The 15753-nt window shown below is 40.1% G+C and overlaps 2 protein-coding genes across 4 annotated transcripts; both read left to right on the plus strand.

Annotated features, from left to right (window-relative positions):
- Nucleotides 1–274: 274 nt before the first annotated feature.
- LOC122002117 (uncharacterized membrane protein At3g27390-like) lies at nt 275–3554 on the plus strand. Of its 2 annotated transcripts, XM_042557183.1 has the most exons (11): nt 275–348; nt 453–530; nt 772–880; nt 1027–1219; nt 1374–1510; nt 1822–2110; nt 2178–2284; nt 2389–2557; nt 2633–2828; nt 2903–3143; nt 3216–3554. In XM_042557183.1, the coding sequence occupies exons 3-11, from the start codon at nt 837–839 to the stop codon at nt 3409–3411; spliced, it is 1572 nt and encodes a 523-aa protein (XP_042413117.1). In that variant the 5' UTR covers nt 275–348; nt 453–530; nt 772–836; the 3' UTR covers nt 3412–3554. The 2 variants fall into 2 exon arrangements, with proteins under 2 accessions (XP_042413117.1, XP_042413116.1); XM_042557182.1 differs by lacking the exon at nt 275–348 and having other exon boundaries at nt 376–530.
- Nucleotides 3555–3606: 52 nt separating this feature from the next.
- On the plus strand, nt 3607–12332 carry LOC122002118 (agmatine deiminase-like). Of its 2 annotated transcripts, none has more exons than XM_042557184.1 (13): nt 3607–3750; nt 4026–4166; nt 4388–4427; nt 4530–4690; nt 5073–5186; nt 5306–5401; nt 5477–5558; nt 6479–6534; nt 6640–6718; nt 6941–7075; nt 10155–10390; nt 11454–11612; nt 11986–12332. In XM_042557184.1, exons 4-13 carry the CDS (start codon nt 4598–4600, stop codon nt 12094–12096), a joined length of 1161 nt encoding a protein of 386 aa, XP_042413118.1. In that variant the 5' UTR covers nt 3607–3750; nt 4026–4166; nt 4388–4427; nt 4530–4597; the 3' UTR covers nt 12097–12332. The 2 variants fall into 2 exon arrangements, with proteins under 2 accessions (XP_042413118.1, XP_042413119.1); XM_042557185.1 differs by having other exon boundaries at nt 4533–4690.
- Nucleotides 12333–15753: the final 3421 nt, after the last annotated feature.

The raw sequence follows: 15753 nt of genomic DNA on the forward strand, positions 1-15753 counted from the left end.
GGTGACGAACGAGGGCATTCATTGTGGAGCCATTGGCTTTAATTCGATCGAGATGTGTGACATTAACAGAACGGCGAGGTGGTTGTTGATCACGTTCGCATTGAAAATAATGGCAGGCTACGGATTTTTCTTAGATTCTGAAAAGAATTGAAGATATTTATTAGGCAAGTTATCAATGCTAATTTTACTGAAATTAATATGGTAATTTATAAATAGATTCCAAATTTACCAACCTAAACTGTAATTAAACGTGTCCTTCTCGTGACTGTTACGAAGCATCAAGCCACAGCCTGACTCACGAGGAATCATTCCCAGTGATCGACACGTACCACTGGCGAACAGCGTAAAGTAATCTCCTTTTCCTTCCGTTTCTCTTTATTTAATCTTCGACCGCTTCTCCTATTAATCCTCTGATCCTTCTCTGCATTAATAACAAATGGATGTTCCCAAAGGCTTCTTGGCTTCACTCTGGAGTTTCGTTGCCTTCCTTCCGTTCTTCTTCTTGCTCTTGGTCCTTGGCATCATCAAAGGTATGCAGGCGCAGACAAGGTGCTCGCTTTATTAACGTTGAACCGCTAGTATCACTATAAAAGCTTCTGGAGTTAAATTTTTTAGTTAATGTCACTGTGAGTCTGTGAAGTATTTAGTCCAGAGAAAATCTTAAAAAGTTCTATCTTTTTTGAATTTCTTGCTGACTTAATATGTCCTTGCATAGCAGTAATTGAAATATTCTGCCAAATCATACATTTAATGGTGGCTATGTTCTCGCAGCTGCTGTAATCGGCCCTGTTGTGACTTCTATAGTTTTAGTTGGGAATTCGGCTGTAGTCATCGGCATGTGGCCAGCACATTTCATCTGGACTTATTATTGCGTGCTGAAGTAAAAGCCTCTTACGTTTTCTTTACATCCTTGATTTTGAATTAGTAGGGATGTGGGAGATGGAGACGGTTTGATTTGAATTTTTGCCCTTGTTTTGGCTTTTAAGGATAAATTGCAGTCTCGCCTTCACCTTTTTCCCTTTGCAGGACTGCAAAGCTTGGGCTTGTTCTAAAAATTTTCTCATTGGTTGCGTTGCCATTTCCATTACTCTTGTCGCCAGCATTAAGCGTTCTGGGGAGCCTTCTAGTTGGAATAGGCTATGGATTCTTTGCTCCTCTAATTGCAACATTTGAGGCTGCTGGAGAACAAGTGGTTGACAAGCTTTATCATTGCTTTGCTGTAAGTTTCATGAACCATTGCCGATGGTGATGCAACCTCACAGCCGAATAGTATATCTGTTTCTTCAATTGCACATGTCAAGATATGCAAATGATCATTGAAGTCGATGAATTGAGACGAGATAATAAACAAACATGACATGGTGCTATGGCAGGATGGATGTGTAGACACTGTCAAGGGAGCTTGTACGTTGGTGGTGGACTTCACAGATTTTTGCTTCCACTCCTACTTCTCATACATGGATGACCTCATTGAAAACCTTGGAGCTGGGGAGAATCCAATGGATATCAAGTATGAGTTATTACTCCTTTAGTTGCATGTAGAATTGTCGTATCACTTTGCAAATTATTTTGTAGGTACTTTAGGATACCACTGTGTAACATACAATGCTCATCAAGGATCCTATAAAGTTAGTCCAGCAAAGTTTGTAGATTCTGAGCTAATGCCATCTAAGTTTGTAGATTCTGTCAGAATCTAATATTTTTTGGAAGACCTATAGCTCCCATATTAGCCAACACTATAGAAAATAGTTATCTCTTTGCCAATTTAGTATGAAGTGAACTAGCTATGAAGTTTCAACTATTTTTCTTTTGTACTGCTAGGTTGACAAAGCTACCAAGTTGTTTGCTGGTTTCTCTTATTGGTACCCTAGTTGATGTGCCTATGATCAGTATCGTTGCACTTTGCAAGAGTCCCTACATGCTAATAAAGGGCTGGCAACGCCTATTTCACGACTTAATTGGAAGGGAAGGACCTTTTCTGGAGACAGTTTGTGTACCCTTTGCTGGTTTAGCTATTCTATTATGGCCACTCGCCGTCATCGGGGCAGTAATCACTGCATTTCTGTGCAGCTTCCTTCTAGGATTTTATGGGGGCATTGTTGTTCATCAGGTATGTATGCTTGGGGACATAACATGTCTCTTCACTTTTCACTGTCTCATTTGTTCTACACCTTTAGGAGGACTCTTTTCGCATGGGAATTGCTTATATTGTGTCTGTGATCTCAATATTTGATGAGTACACCAATGATCTACTTTATCTAAGAGAAGGATCATGCTTTCCAAGGTATCATACTTTCTTGCCCCATGCTTGAAATTGTAGAGCTAATTTATCTCATGAATATTTCATTTGTTCTAGCCTTGATCATTCTGAAAGTTAATGGCAGCCAGGCCCAAGTATCGAAAATCAAATGCTGATCGAGAGCTTCTTGAGAACAAAGAAGAGGTTGAGAAGAAGAAGGCCCAAAATGGGAAAGTTCTATCAAGCTCGAATACAGCAAAGTTAGCTACTCAAAGATCAACTTTGAAGGAAACAATACAGCAACTGAAACCTATTCAAGTTAGAAATCTCTGATGCTCCATATGAATATATGCTCTTGCAAAAAAAAAAAAATAACCAAAGATGTTCTTACAGATATGGGATTGGCTCTTCATGTCTTGTGAGATCAATGGAAGGATACTATTCGGAGAGGGTTTGATCACAGTAGAAGATATAGAAGAATGCATTGTCAAAGGGAAATGCAAGAAGTTAAGCATAAGATTACCTTCATGGTGTATTCTCCAGTGCCTGCTACAATCCGTGAAGTCCGACACATATGGCCTTCGGATATGTATGAGAGACTCTGCTTCTTTGCATTCCTATATCTACCTGTAATATCGATTTATACCTCTTTGAATTCTTCAGCTGATGAAGTGGAGCTTACTAATTTTAACTGGCCAAGGGACAAGGTGTTTGATTGGATTCTAGGACCACTCCTGATCATCAAGGAACAAGTAAGAAAACTTCAATTGAAAGAGAACGAAGAAGCTTGCTTAAGGAAGTTGATACTGATAGGAAAAAATGAGAAGCCGGAGGACTGGGATGAAGTTGGTTTTCCATCAGATGACCATGTAAGAAGAGCTCAATTGCAGGCGATATTGAGAAGGTATTGCTATTGCTTTTCATGATTCAGTCCAATCTTTGGCTCAGAAAATTTTCATTAGGTTAACCTTTGCAGGCTTCAAGGGATCGTTGCAAACATGTCCAGGATCCCAAGTTTTCGTCGCAGGTTCAATAGTCTAATCAAATCCTTGTATCTGGAGGCAATAAAGACTGGTGCTTTTGGCAGCCAGATAGGAGAAAGCAGCAGCAGCAGCAGCAGCTGGAAAAAGAGAAACAAACACATGATGAAATCAAACAGCCTCGATGTTTAACAGTGCACCAGATGATTTTGTTTGGAAATTCGATCACTCAAGTGGAATGTATTAATGTTTTGTCTCCAAGTTTAATCACAGACGAGATTCTGACCGTAGAGTAAGATTGACGATGATGACGTATACTATATAGATTATAGACACGTGGTGGACCCATTCAAACCGTCCGGTGGCAGAATAATATTGGTCTTCGATTCCCCCCACCCTATTGTGAAGCCGACTCACCTCACGACCCTTCCCCAGTCTCCTTGGCGGCAGCGACGGTCCCCTCGCCACCGTCGCCTTATCCGGGGAAGGCAATTGCTCCGGCGTTCCCAAGGAGAGTGGAAGATCGGAAAGGTGTGCGAAGAAATTAATGAATTGAATTCCAGGTGGTCGGTAGCAGCTCTCGTTCTCCCTTCGCCTATTAATCTGATTCGCGTTTGTTTTATTTTTGTTTCTATTTTTCTCATCCTGCTCGATCCACTGGCGATTGACTTGATCGTGCTTCTTATCAGTAGAATCTTCTTTTGTTGAATGATAATTTACGGAATCCTGACATCACTGCGTACGATCCGGTTTTTGACGGCATTCGTCGAGATTGGTCCATGAACTCTAGTTTTTTTTTCCTTCAGAAATATTGCAGATTTGGAAGTACTGAGGGGCGCCATCTGGTTTTTCTTCTCGGACCAGGTTCCATCGATCTCCTCTTCATCTTACCGTCGCGTTCTCCTCCATATACCTTTCTCGCCGTGAGAGCGAGCGACACGAATCAGGTTAGTTCTCATCTCCATCCCCTCTTCTTCGAGCCGTCTTTATGACACTCCGCTTATTCCCAGTGGGCTGAAAGAGTGTTTAGGCGATGGATATATGTGTGTTTATGAGATACATAATTTGGGTGTGGATCAGGTGTTACCGAGGTGTTGAGGCGACTGAATGGTATCTTTTCTTTTTGTTCTAATGTACGTTTGATCAGTGTGATTCGTGTTTCTTTCAGTTTGGGTATCAGTGGTGGTGGATTTGATCTGTAGTCGTTGGTAAGTTTTCATATTCTCTAATCTCCTGGGCTAAATTTCTTCCTCTATTTTCTGTGGATCGTCGATGCTATTTAATAGTCGTTGGTGTTTTCTTCTATATAGCAGTTAGGTCTCTAGGAGCAGAGAGAACCACTGACTTGGCTGTAGAGAGAGAGAGAGAGAGACGGAGGATGTCAATAAGCTTGAAGGAGAAGCCGGCTCTTCTGGGCTTCCACATGCCTGCGGAGTGGGAACTCCATCAACAATGTTGGATCGGATGGCCTGTGAGTGTTGATTGAAATCTGCCTCTTGATTCTCTGTTTTTCTTAGTAATGCAAATTTTTTCTCCACAATTTAGAATTGAAATAACCTGTTGCAGATTGTTTTTATTTGTATGGATTAATGACCTTTATGAGAGATTTTATTTTAATCTTTTCATGAATGACTGCATTCTTAGACCAACACTATTTAGTCTTTTGTCATTTGTTTAGTTATTTAATCAATAATTAATCTGGATGATTAGAAGAACATAGTGCTTTTTTTAAATGATTGTTTTTTATCAATGTGTTGCATTTCCTAATCTTCCATCATTTCTATTAGCTTTTAAAATTGATTGTCTCAGTTTATGTGTTTTTTAAAGTTGATTGAGAATCATTTCCATTTCAGGAACGCCTTGATAATTGGCGGGATGGTGCACTTCCTGTTCAGGACACTTTTGTTAAGGTGGCAAAAGCAATTTCAAAATTTGAGCCCGTTACAGTGTGTGTTATCTCAGATCAGGTGAACTTTTATCTGTGTTATGAACCTAAAATTTGTTGTTACATGGCTTCTCAATGTGGAGGTGCCTTTCTTGTGAATTATGTATTCAAATTTTTTTACTTGATTTATATGTGAAACAGTATACAAAAGCTTATGATCGGCTTCATGAAAATGGTAACATCCGAGTAGTGGAGATGAGCATGAACGATGCCTGGTTTCGTGATATTGGACCAACAGTATGCCCCTGTTATACTCTTTGTTCAGGTTATCTATGATTTTGTTTCTGTAGCTTATCAAAAAATTTGTATCAGTTTGTTCGGCGTGTCAAGTCTACAACAGAAGATCAGGAGCATCAAATTGCAGGAATTGACTGGAAGTTTAATTGTTGGGGTGGTATGGTTTAAAATTGTTTCTTATGTTTATTCCTTGAACAATCCTTTTCATTTATCTAGCACCACGATTATTGAACATACTAATCATTAATATTCATTTTGTGAGCCCTCGAATGCAATGAATAAGAATGCTAGAAAGAAATTGCAAACAAGTTATGATCTTCTTCCAAATAACATGATGTTTTTTAGGCAAATGACATGAACAAATATATTACAAAAAAAAAGAGAAGATATTTACAAGATTCTTCTGTTCTATACATCACAGGAAGAGGCAAATTCCAAAGAGAAAGGTAATGAATTACTTTTCTCCATGTCCAAGAGAAGAACTACACCGGAAAAGGATGAACTATATCTCTAGTAGTTGTACCTGTGCAACAAACCACGGTTTTGCTTTTTGCAAAATAATGCCATCAGTTCTTTGCAAATAGTTGCATTTGTGCATTCTTTTTCTCTTGCCAACCACTGCAATCTGAAACTAGATTGCAAATGACTTGTTTTTAATAGTACAATATGTTCTTTCAAAATGCTTCAACACATGATATTTCCAAATGCAAAATATATGCAAATTTAGCACATCATTTTGTATCAACAGTATATACAAGGATGATAAAATTTCTAGAAGCAACATTCTCTATCTTAACACCTAATTAGCAATCCTTTATACCTTTTTGAAAATGTCTCAAGTGTGTAGTGCTTTTTGTAGCAAGTAATTCAACATGACTCAACATAGTATATGCAAATATGGATCAGAAACACATATTTACAGGAACAGTTCATCTACAACTATTGCCACACAAGCTTAATCGACACCACATTTCCTCTGATTATGCCAATTATTTAAGCAGAGTTTTTATCGTGGTTCTTTATTTATGTTGTTCCTTTTGTTGGATAGTAATGGGAGTCTTATGGCTTGTAATCCAGGACCAGAAGATGGTTGCTATAGTGATTGGACACTTGATGTTCTTGTAGCCCAGAAGGTAATTGATACGTGCTAGTTTGATTCAAATTTTCAGTTTCTACTGACCAATTTTCTTGAAGCTTTCTTTGTTTGATGCTCAATATATGCTATTTTTTGTTTTTAGATTCTCGAGCTTGATAGAATAGCTAGATTTTCACATAGGATGGTTCTTGAGGGTGGAAGCATTCATGTAGATGGAGATGGTACTTTTCTTCTATGTTTTCTAGCAGCTGTTTGTATTATTCTGGTATATTATATATTTGTCGTCAAAATACATGTTTTCTCCACAAAATTTGAAGTTTGGAGCTTGATTCATAGATCAGCACACCTGACTACGTGTGATTTTATTGCTAATTAGGCTTGCTACTTGAAGTCTATAGTTTCTATTAGAAGCGTCTCTTAAATTTGTCTATATTTCCTTACAGGTACTTGCATTACAACTGAAGAATGCTTGTTAAATCCAAATAGGAATCCTGATATGACAAAAGAAGAGATAGAACAGGAACTGATGATGTATCTTGGGGTTAGTAAGGTCATCTGGTTGCCTAGAGGACTCTATGGTAATTATAAATGTGCTTAACAAGTTATCACTATAGTGGTTGCTTACCAACTCTCATCTTCAGAAAGATTTTCAAATCTGAGGTTTCAAAGTTTTTGTTGTTGGCTAATAACTGCATTTTTTCAAGCTTTCAAAAAGCATATGTAGGTGCTATACTGCCTTTCCACTATAGCGCCTATGGATATGCATGGGCATATGTGGTCAAATATTACAAATATAAAAAGTATATTAATAAATAATCACCAACATATATACAATAATCAGCACATTCTCTCAATTAAGAAATCACATTCTCAGTTGAAGAAAGCACATTCTCTCAATTTATCGTAATTCTTTTTGCCTCCGGGGGTAGGGTGCCGTGGTTAGGTTCTCCAACGGCAGGCGAGGCATATGGAGTTCGAGACTCAACTACGGCGTATTGTGGGGGATTTTTCCCTCAATGGGTAGTGGACCCGAGAATGCTGGTTGTCAGGATAAGTCTCCACGTACGCTTTCCCGATTTACCTTGGTGGTCGGTAGAAAACTTATGTGAGGCCGAGCCGGTGAATCCTAGGATTAGTCGGGCCGAGGCTTGGATACCTGATGCATCCTAGCAAACATCCTCTACTCAAACTTGTAACACACTTTTGCAACTGAGCCACATCTCAAGCTTATCATTCACACCGCACACCCCTCTGATCTACTCACCTACAGGATCATTACTGAAGACCAAAGTCTCTGATAGACTGATACCTTACCTTGGTGTGAGATGCTTACGAACCAGAAGTGATAGGAAACTTAGGTGGGTTGGATGTCTGTCTTATTTATTCATTATCATCTCCTTTTATATCTGCTGACATCAAACTAAATAGATTGCCTTGCTTTGGTGTTTGGCATGAGCCACTGAAACTTACATAGTGTTGTAACTGTTAGATCGTAGAGTTCGCTAGAAAGAGGAGGGGGATTGAATAGCGATCGTTAAGAATTCAAAAATCGATTCGAGGATGTAGTGGAAATAAGAAAAATAAAGACAATGCTAACACAACCAATTTTACTTGGTTCAGAGCCTTCGTTGACTCCTACTCCAAGATCCACATTCGTCGAGTGCTTTCGTTGGGCAATCACTAATAACTCGTAAAAATGATTACAAAAATAAGTACAGGAATTATTAAAAGAATATCGACAACAGAAACAGAAGATTAAATCGTAGGTTGTCGGAGAAGTCTCGCGGCGTCGCAGGAGCAGTGCGCAACAGAGCAGTCGTAGCAGAAGTTGTTGTATCGAAGCTATGGTGGAGGCCTTCTTTTATAAGAGTGCTCCGGGTGCTCGGATTTCTTTCGGGCGCTTGGACTACGTTGTCAGACCAATCGGTGCGCTCCTAGCTGTCAAGATAGAAATTGCCTTCTAGGCGCCCGGACCATCATTTTCCAGCACACCTTTTTCCTACAAGAAAATGTTAGTCTGAGGCAAAATACAAAATACAATTTATACTACCCTGCAAAACAAAGTGTTAGCACAATTATATTCAAACAGAGTAGTAATTAGATTCTGTCTCACCGAGACCAGAATCTAGTCACAATCTCAACTTAGATTTCCGAAATGGTTCTAAGTTGAATCGACGCCTAAGTTCCCTAATTGGGAAAGCGTCCTCACTAAGTCACTCCCCTCCAGTGACTTACCTTAACTTACCTGTCAGACATCCGGTCAGCCCGTGGACTTGTCTGGACTTTGTGTCAGCTATTTGGTCAATTCGTCGACTTGTCTGGACTTCGTGCTGCTATCCGGTCAGCCCATCAATCTAGCTGAACTTCCCTGTAATACTGAGTTAGCACAATAGATAAAATAGTATGACAAAACATTGTTAACAGAATTCAAGTATAACCTAGGTTATCTCCTCCTAGGATTGCCTAGCTTCACTCACTAGGACTTCCATTGTCTAGCTTCACTCACCAGGACTTCCTCCACCTAGCTTCACTCATTAGGGTCCGACTTCACTCACTAGGACTTCCACCACCTAGCTTCACTCACTAGGACCCGACTTCACCAGGACTTCCACTACCTAGCTTCACTCACTAGGGTCTGACTTCACTCACGAGGACTTCTACGTCCTATCTTCACTCACTAGGGCCCGACTTCACTCACCAGGACTTCCACCACCTAGCTTCACTCACTAGGGCTTAACTTCACTCACCAAGACTTCGACCTCCTACCTTCACTCACTAGAGTCTGGTTTCACTCACCAGGACTTCTACTACCTAGCTTCACTCACTAGGGTCCGACTTCACTCACCAAGACTTTCACTTTGCCTAACCTTTGGTTATAACTTACCTTTGCTAATCATCTAGTCCTAACTAGACTTCTCTCTCCCAAACATCAAGTCTTGTTTGGATCAACCCTTGGTCAAATTGACCAAACTTAGATATATTGTCAAACATCGAAACCCTAGAGGTTGATTGCACCAACAGGACTCTTATTTAGTTTTCTGGCAAGCAAGTGCTAGTTGACATGTATTCTCCACTAGCTAGATGATTAAAAAATGGTGAAGAAGAAACGAGTATTCTCCATGGTTTTACTTCTGTGAAGCTTCAGTTGGCTTAGTATGGAAAACATTATCAATATAAATAAGTCATGCCTCAACTGCAAACCAGTTCAGACTTTACCAAACCCACTGAATAGCATGGCAACTATGAAATTAAGTTCACAACAACAGATAGTACTAACATATAATCTGTCATATCAATTTTCGCCATTTTCTAGCTGGAACAATCTATTCTTGTTCCGTTGTAACTTTCTCTTACTAAAATGACAAATATATACGGTTAAAATTCTCCTTTTTCCCTTGAGATATGCTCAATTCTTAGTTTCAATTTTTATTATTGTCTAACACCATTAATAACATGTATTAATATATTGCATGAATGGACTCTCTCCTATCAGCTTACAAATGCTTCATTGACTTGTTTGATTCTGAGTGTTATTGTATGATCTTGTGAAGCTCGTGAATAGACTCGCTCCTTTTAGCTTACAAATGCTTCCTTGACTTGCTTGATTCTGAGTGTTAGTGTATAATCTTGGGAAGCTCGCTATTCTAATTTGTGTAGGTGATGATGATACCAATGGCCATGTAGACAACATGTGTTGTTTTGTTAAGCCTGGTGTCGTGCTTTTGGCTTGGACTGATGATGAACAAGATCCTCAATATGAGCGTTCGGTTGAGGCATTTTATGTTCTTTCCAACACAACTGATGCTAAAGGTAGAAACATAGAGATTATCAAACTTCACATACCTGGCCCACTTTATATCACTAAAGAAGAAGCAGATGGGCTTATTTCTTTGGTTAGTATTATTGTTTTCCTGTATTCCATTTATAATTGCTTCTAATAAATCCTTCTGGAATGGTGATATTCAATGGCGTAGCCAAGGCTGGGTTTCACTGAGAGCTAGTGCAGCGCAGCAGCCTAGCAATTTTTAGACTTTATCTATTGAGCTCAAATCCAGCAATCTAGCAATTTTAGGCTTTCAGCCCAGTGCAGCCTAATAATTTTTAGGCTTATAGCTCAAATCCAGTAGCCAGCAATTTTTAGACTTGTATATTGAGCTTAAATCCAGCAGCCCAGCAAATTTTAGCCTTGTATATTGAGCCCAAATTTAAAAAGGGCTTTTTCTGTTTGTCATTCGACGCATCAAGGAGCATCAGATCACAGACAAGTAACAGCCCAGGGCAGTTGAAGATCCTGGCTACGCCAATGGATATTCAGACACGTCTTCCCAATAATATTACTGTTTTCTTTCATGAGGCTTCACTTGAGGAAACATAATTAATGGCAGAGGCGAAGCAAACAATTTAACACTTTACTTTCTTTTAAAGTATGCTTTCATTGAATAAACATACTGATGTGTGCTGCACTATTATTATCCATAAACCAAATGGTAAATGAATACTACGTCATGTAATGTGGTATGAATCTGTATGTTCCTTTGTTTTTTTTGTTTTACCCTTTTGGAATATGCATTCATGTCGTTTCTCCAGAACCTCTTCTGGAGTTGCATGAGGATGATGATCGTTTAAAAGAGACTGACTACATTAATGAATAATGAAGGGCAAATGTTTGTGTGATTGTAAAGATGATTTTCTATTTTTCTGCAAATTGCTGACCTGAGAACTGTGCTCGTAGAACTTACTCAGACCTAAGTTGAAGCTCTACACTATATGGATTATTTAGACAATGAAAATCTCTATTGTTTTATTATTGCATTTGTGATTGATATTCTATGTCTGTAGGTCTTCATTGCTTTGTCAACTTTCATTAAAGATAAATAATTAAATTGGCTTTCGAAACTTTAGATATTAACTAGTTCCAACATGGAATTTCTTACTATTTTGTATATTTGATCATAGGATGGGAATGCAAAACCAAGACTTGCAGGTACAAGGCTAGCTGCTGCCTATGTGAACTTTTATATTGCCAATGGTGGAATCATAGCACCAGCATTTGGTGATGAAAAGTGGGACCAACAAGCGTATGCTGTCCTTGCATCTGCATTTCCTAATCATGAGGTAAATACAAAATTTCACAAATAACATGTTTTTTTTTTCATTTGGAGTTGATTCCATGTCGACATCTTTGAAGAAAATATATTTTATAGTTAAACAAGCTGAATCGATCAAGGATAAATAATAGGAGAAAAGAGAACGCTCTATTTGAATTGGAAAAACATTTTCCATGAAATAAACTCACCCTTAGACCTAGTCAATTGTTATGTTTGGTATCAGTCTGGTTTGCTATGAGATCTTCCTTTGCTTCGTGTATTAGAATATATTCAGCTCTTTCCGTTCTCCATGGACAATAGAAACATTTTTCTTCCACTTTTATTTTTTTGTTTGTCCCGTAATGAATCGAGGAACACCCACTGGTTATATACTTCCACAGGTTGTAATGATTGAAGGTGCAAGGGAGATTTGTCTGGGAGGTGGCAACATCCATTGCATCACCCAGCAGCAACCGGCTGCCATACATGCTCCATTTGTAGCTTCCAAGTAATGGATCAACACACTAGCAATAAGACTAGAGACGTATTCTTCTCTGACGAGCGACGTGAATAAAATTGTCAGTGAATAAGTCCTAGCATATTTATTTTTTTGAAAACAATGTTTTTTTTTCATAAAATGATATTTTGCATCAAAATTCGTGGATATACTGAGCAAAATTCGTACTGTTTAAGTTAATTTTTGCTCAATATACAATTTATAATGACATTTAACTATTTTGTGCCGATAGATTTTTCTTTTTCTTTTTATATTGGATCCATATGAATATTATATAAACTAATTAATTGATTAAAATTTTAAATTTTAAAATATCCATACATATAGTATGCATGTCAGTCTCTACTCTACAAATAGAATGCCACTCACACTTTTGCTTTGACCTTCGCCGTCAGAATCCAAATAAAAGTCAAATGCCGTTGAAATAAACCGATTCGCCCGGCTCGCCGGTGATCCCAACTGCCCCGGCCTAACCTCTCACCTTGGCTTCCTCATATCTCTGCACTAATGCAACCACCGCGCCCCACGGGGTTATCTCGACTGGTAAAGGCGTGGAAGTTTGCCACTGAGAACATGGGTTCGAGTCCACAGGGCAATGGAGATTTATTCCCTATCCCTGTGCAAAAAGTCTCGGCCCACTGCGTACTTGCCACCGAGCTACCGTGATTTACCTCCCTCGTGATGACCCTGGGCAGGGTGCGGCGGGGGCCCTGAGGGCGAGGGTTTCGCCTTTTGCCACTAACGCAACCACCGCCGCTGCCAGCAATGACGATTCTCTCGTAGTCTTCTATAAATTGCTCCTCCCCCCTTTCTTTCCCTCCGATCCCAGCCACCGCAGCCCCTCCAATTCTTCTCTGCGGTAGAATATATGTATTGCAGCTGATATGATATGTTATGAGTCGACCCAGTAGTAAGGCATGGAAGTCAACGTCAAGATGAGATGGCGGTCAAAATCAGGATGAGATGGGAATCAGGGTTGGAGTATAAGCAGATAGTCAAGTTGCTCTCATCGAGACTCAGCTCCTCACTCCTTAACACTAAGACATTCAGCATGAAGCCGGTTGGACTTAAGGGCCTCAATGCTCTACACCTTAGTACCCAAACACACAGAATAAATCCGATCGATCCAAGGGTTGATCAGGTTTATAGAATATAGTTCCCTATTTTACAGCACTAAGGCAACTCTCAGCATATGGTCGGTCGGTCCAAGCGCCAGTCTGGTTTAGAAGGCATAACTCTCTACCTCTTAGCATATGTTTGGTTGGCCCAAGGGTTGGTCGGGTTTACAAGGCTTAATTCCCTATCTTGCAGCACTAAGGAAACTCAATATATAGTCGGTCGGTCCAAGTGCCAATCGGATTTACAGGGCATATCTACCTATCTCTCAATATATGGCAAGTCGGTCATAACACTGGTCAAGCTTACGAGGCTTAGCACTCCCACTTATATATAATACAAATGTATGAGACAATTCTCAGTACAAACCTGATCGTTCTAAGAGTCGATCATACTTAAAGGACTTAATTCCTCATTGCTATTGTCAGTCTCCCATCATACAGCCAGTCGGCTATTAGGTCAGTTGAATCGTCTATAGGGATAATATTATCAGAGAATCGTAACAACTTATCAGAGAATAATAACTACTTATCAGAGAATATTTTGTTGCTATAACATGTATGTGCAATGAAACCTTCCTCGAATGGTGGCTATATACTTTCCATCATCTAACATTCTAATGGCATATTCTCTCTACTACCTCATTGATGACAAAAGTTATAAGAAGTGATTCATATATCTGTGACGGAAGATTCTTCGGAGGATGACTACACATTTTCTAGGTTGTACATCTTCCATTACTAGACATATTCTGACATCAAATATTCCTTATCACCTCATTATTGTGGAGGTTATAAGAGATTACATAAAAAGGGGACTTCAGTTCGAAGTTCGGAGTCCTTTTCTCTCCAGTTCGAAGTCTTCTCGTAGTTAGAAGAAGAAGGAGCCCTTTTCTCTCCAGTTCGAAGTCTTCTCGCAGTCAACAATAGAGCCGCGTACCTAGCGTGTCATCTCTCTTGCTTTCAGACAGGATCAAATTTGACGTCATCTATGGGAATGGTTTGCTTGAATCTGAAACAAGGAGATAGAAGAAGTTGGATGACTCACAACCATCACTTTATCACATAAAGATTTAGAGTTACTCATAGTTGCATGAGTACAGAAATTGGCATAGCAGCAACAAGCGATAGCGGAACGTCCCTTGCCAAATGACCCGGCCCTATCAGTGATAAGACAACATGCCGAGCCAAGGACATGGGTGGAGGAGTCAACTGGGTTTCAGCTGGCTCCTCCTCCCCGAACTAGTTTCATGCAAGCGCCTACGCAACCAGTTAACCTGCGGCTTGTGCCACCATCCTTGATTGCCTATCACTAGGCATTATTCCACACGCCTCTTGAGGAGGTGGGTCTAGAAGAAAGGACCTAAGTATCGTCTTTTGGAGACGCGCCCACTCGATATCTGTGTAAGGGAAAAGCCTCGATGGTTAGCGGACCCCTTTAACAGATAAGCATGTCGTTATCTCACAAAATGTTAAAAGATAAGCTGCCGAGCCACTTCTGACCCCTGATGCTAGGGGAATATGGAGGGACAACCGATCTAGGAGACCACCTCTTTAAGTTAAAAAACGCAGTCATCCTTCACCAATATACAAATGGCGTAAAGTGCCGAGTATTTCTCATCATACTCTCGTGCTTGGCACAAAGATGGTTCAACCAGCTTCTTACTGAGTACATCTAGTTCTGTAAAGATTTTCACAAGGCTTTACTTCACCACTTCGTCAACAACCATAGGTAACACAAAACCATGTTGAGTTTATTATCCCTCAAACAGGAGCCCAAGGAGACGCTGAGGGTCTATATCAAAAAGTTCAACTAGGTGATCATGGATGTTCCTTTAGCAACCCCAGGGATTCTAGTGAGCACCTTCTCTCAAGGTCTCATAGACAGTGAGTTCTTTCATTCCCTGATTAAGATGCCCCCAAGGGACTTCGATCATCTACTTGGTTGGGTGACTAAGTACATTAATGTAGAAGAAACCCAATATGCTTGGAAGAAGGAAGTCACCCCACTCACCGTAGCCTCAGCTCCAAAGCATCGAGCACCACCTCTGCCTCTTCCTCATAAAGGACTCTGAGTGGGCCCTCCACAGCCTGCCCCTAAGCTGGGACCCCACGCTGTACAACACATGGGGGCTAGGCAGACACAATTTCCTAAGCCCCCCATATGGGCTCCAAAATTTTATACCAACTATCGGTCTGAGGCACACAACACTCAAGATTATTACTATTACAATCAATAGAAGTGTCTGGTAGCTAACCAAAGGTTCCGCCAACGTTCACCATCTCTCAATCGTTATCGCTATGAGTAGCCTAATGAACCACCCCAAAGAGACTACCAAGGCACTGAGCAGCACCGGCAAACACCACAGCAGCAAGATAACCAGGTTCATACCTCCGTAGGGTCGAATAGGAGCGTCACCCGACATAGCAAGAAGAAAATCATAATAATGTCACTCGAAAGGATATTGGTATGATTGCAGGAGGCCCGATTGACAGATATTCCAACCGATCGAGGATGTCACACGCCCGCCAACTAA

The sequence above is a fragment of the Zingiber officinale genome, chromosome 7A, assembly GCF_018446385.1.
Source record: "Zingiber officinale cultivar Zhangliang chromosome 7A, Zo_v1.1, whole genome shotgun sequence".
Classification (NCBI taxonomy): Eukaryota; Viridiplantae; Streptophyta; class Magnoliopsida; order Zingiberales; family Zingiberaceae; genus Zingiber; species Zingiber officinale.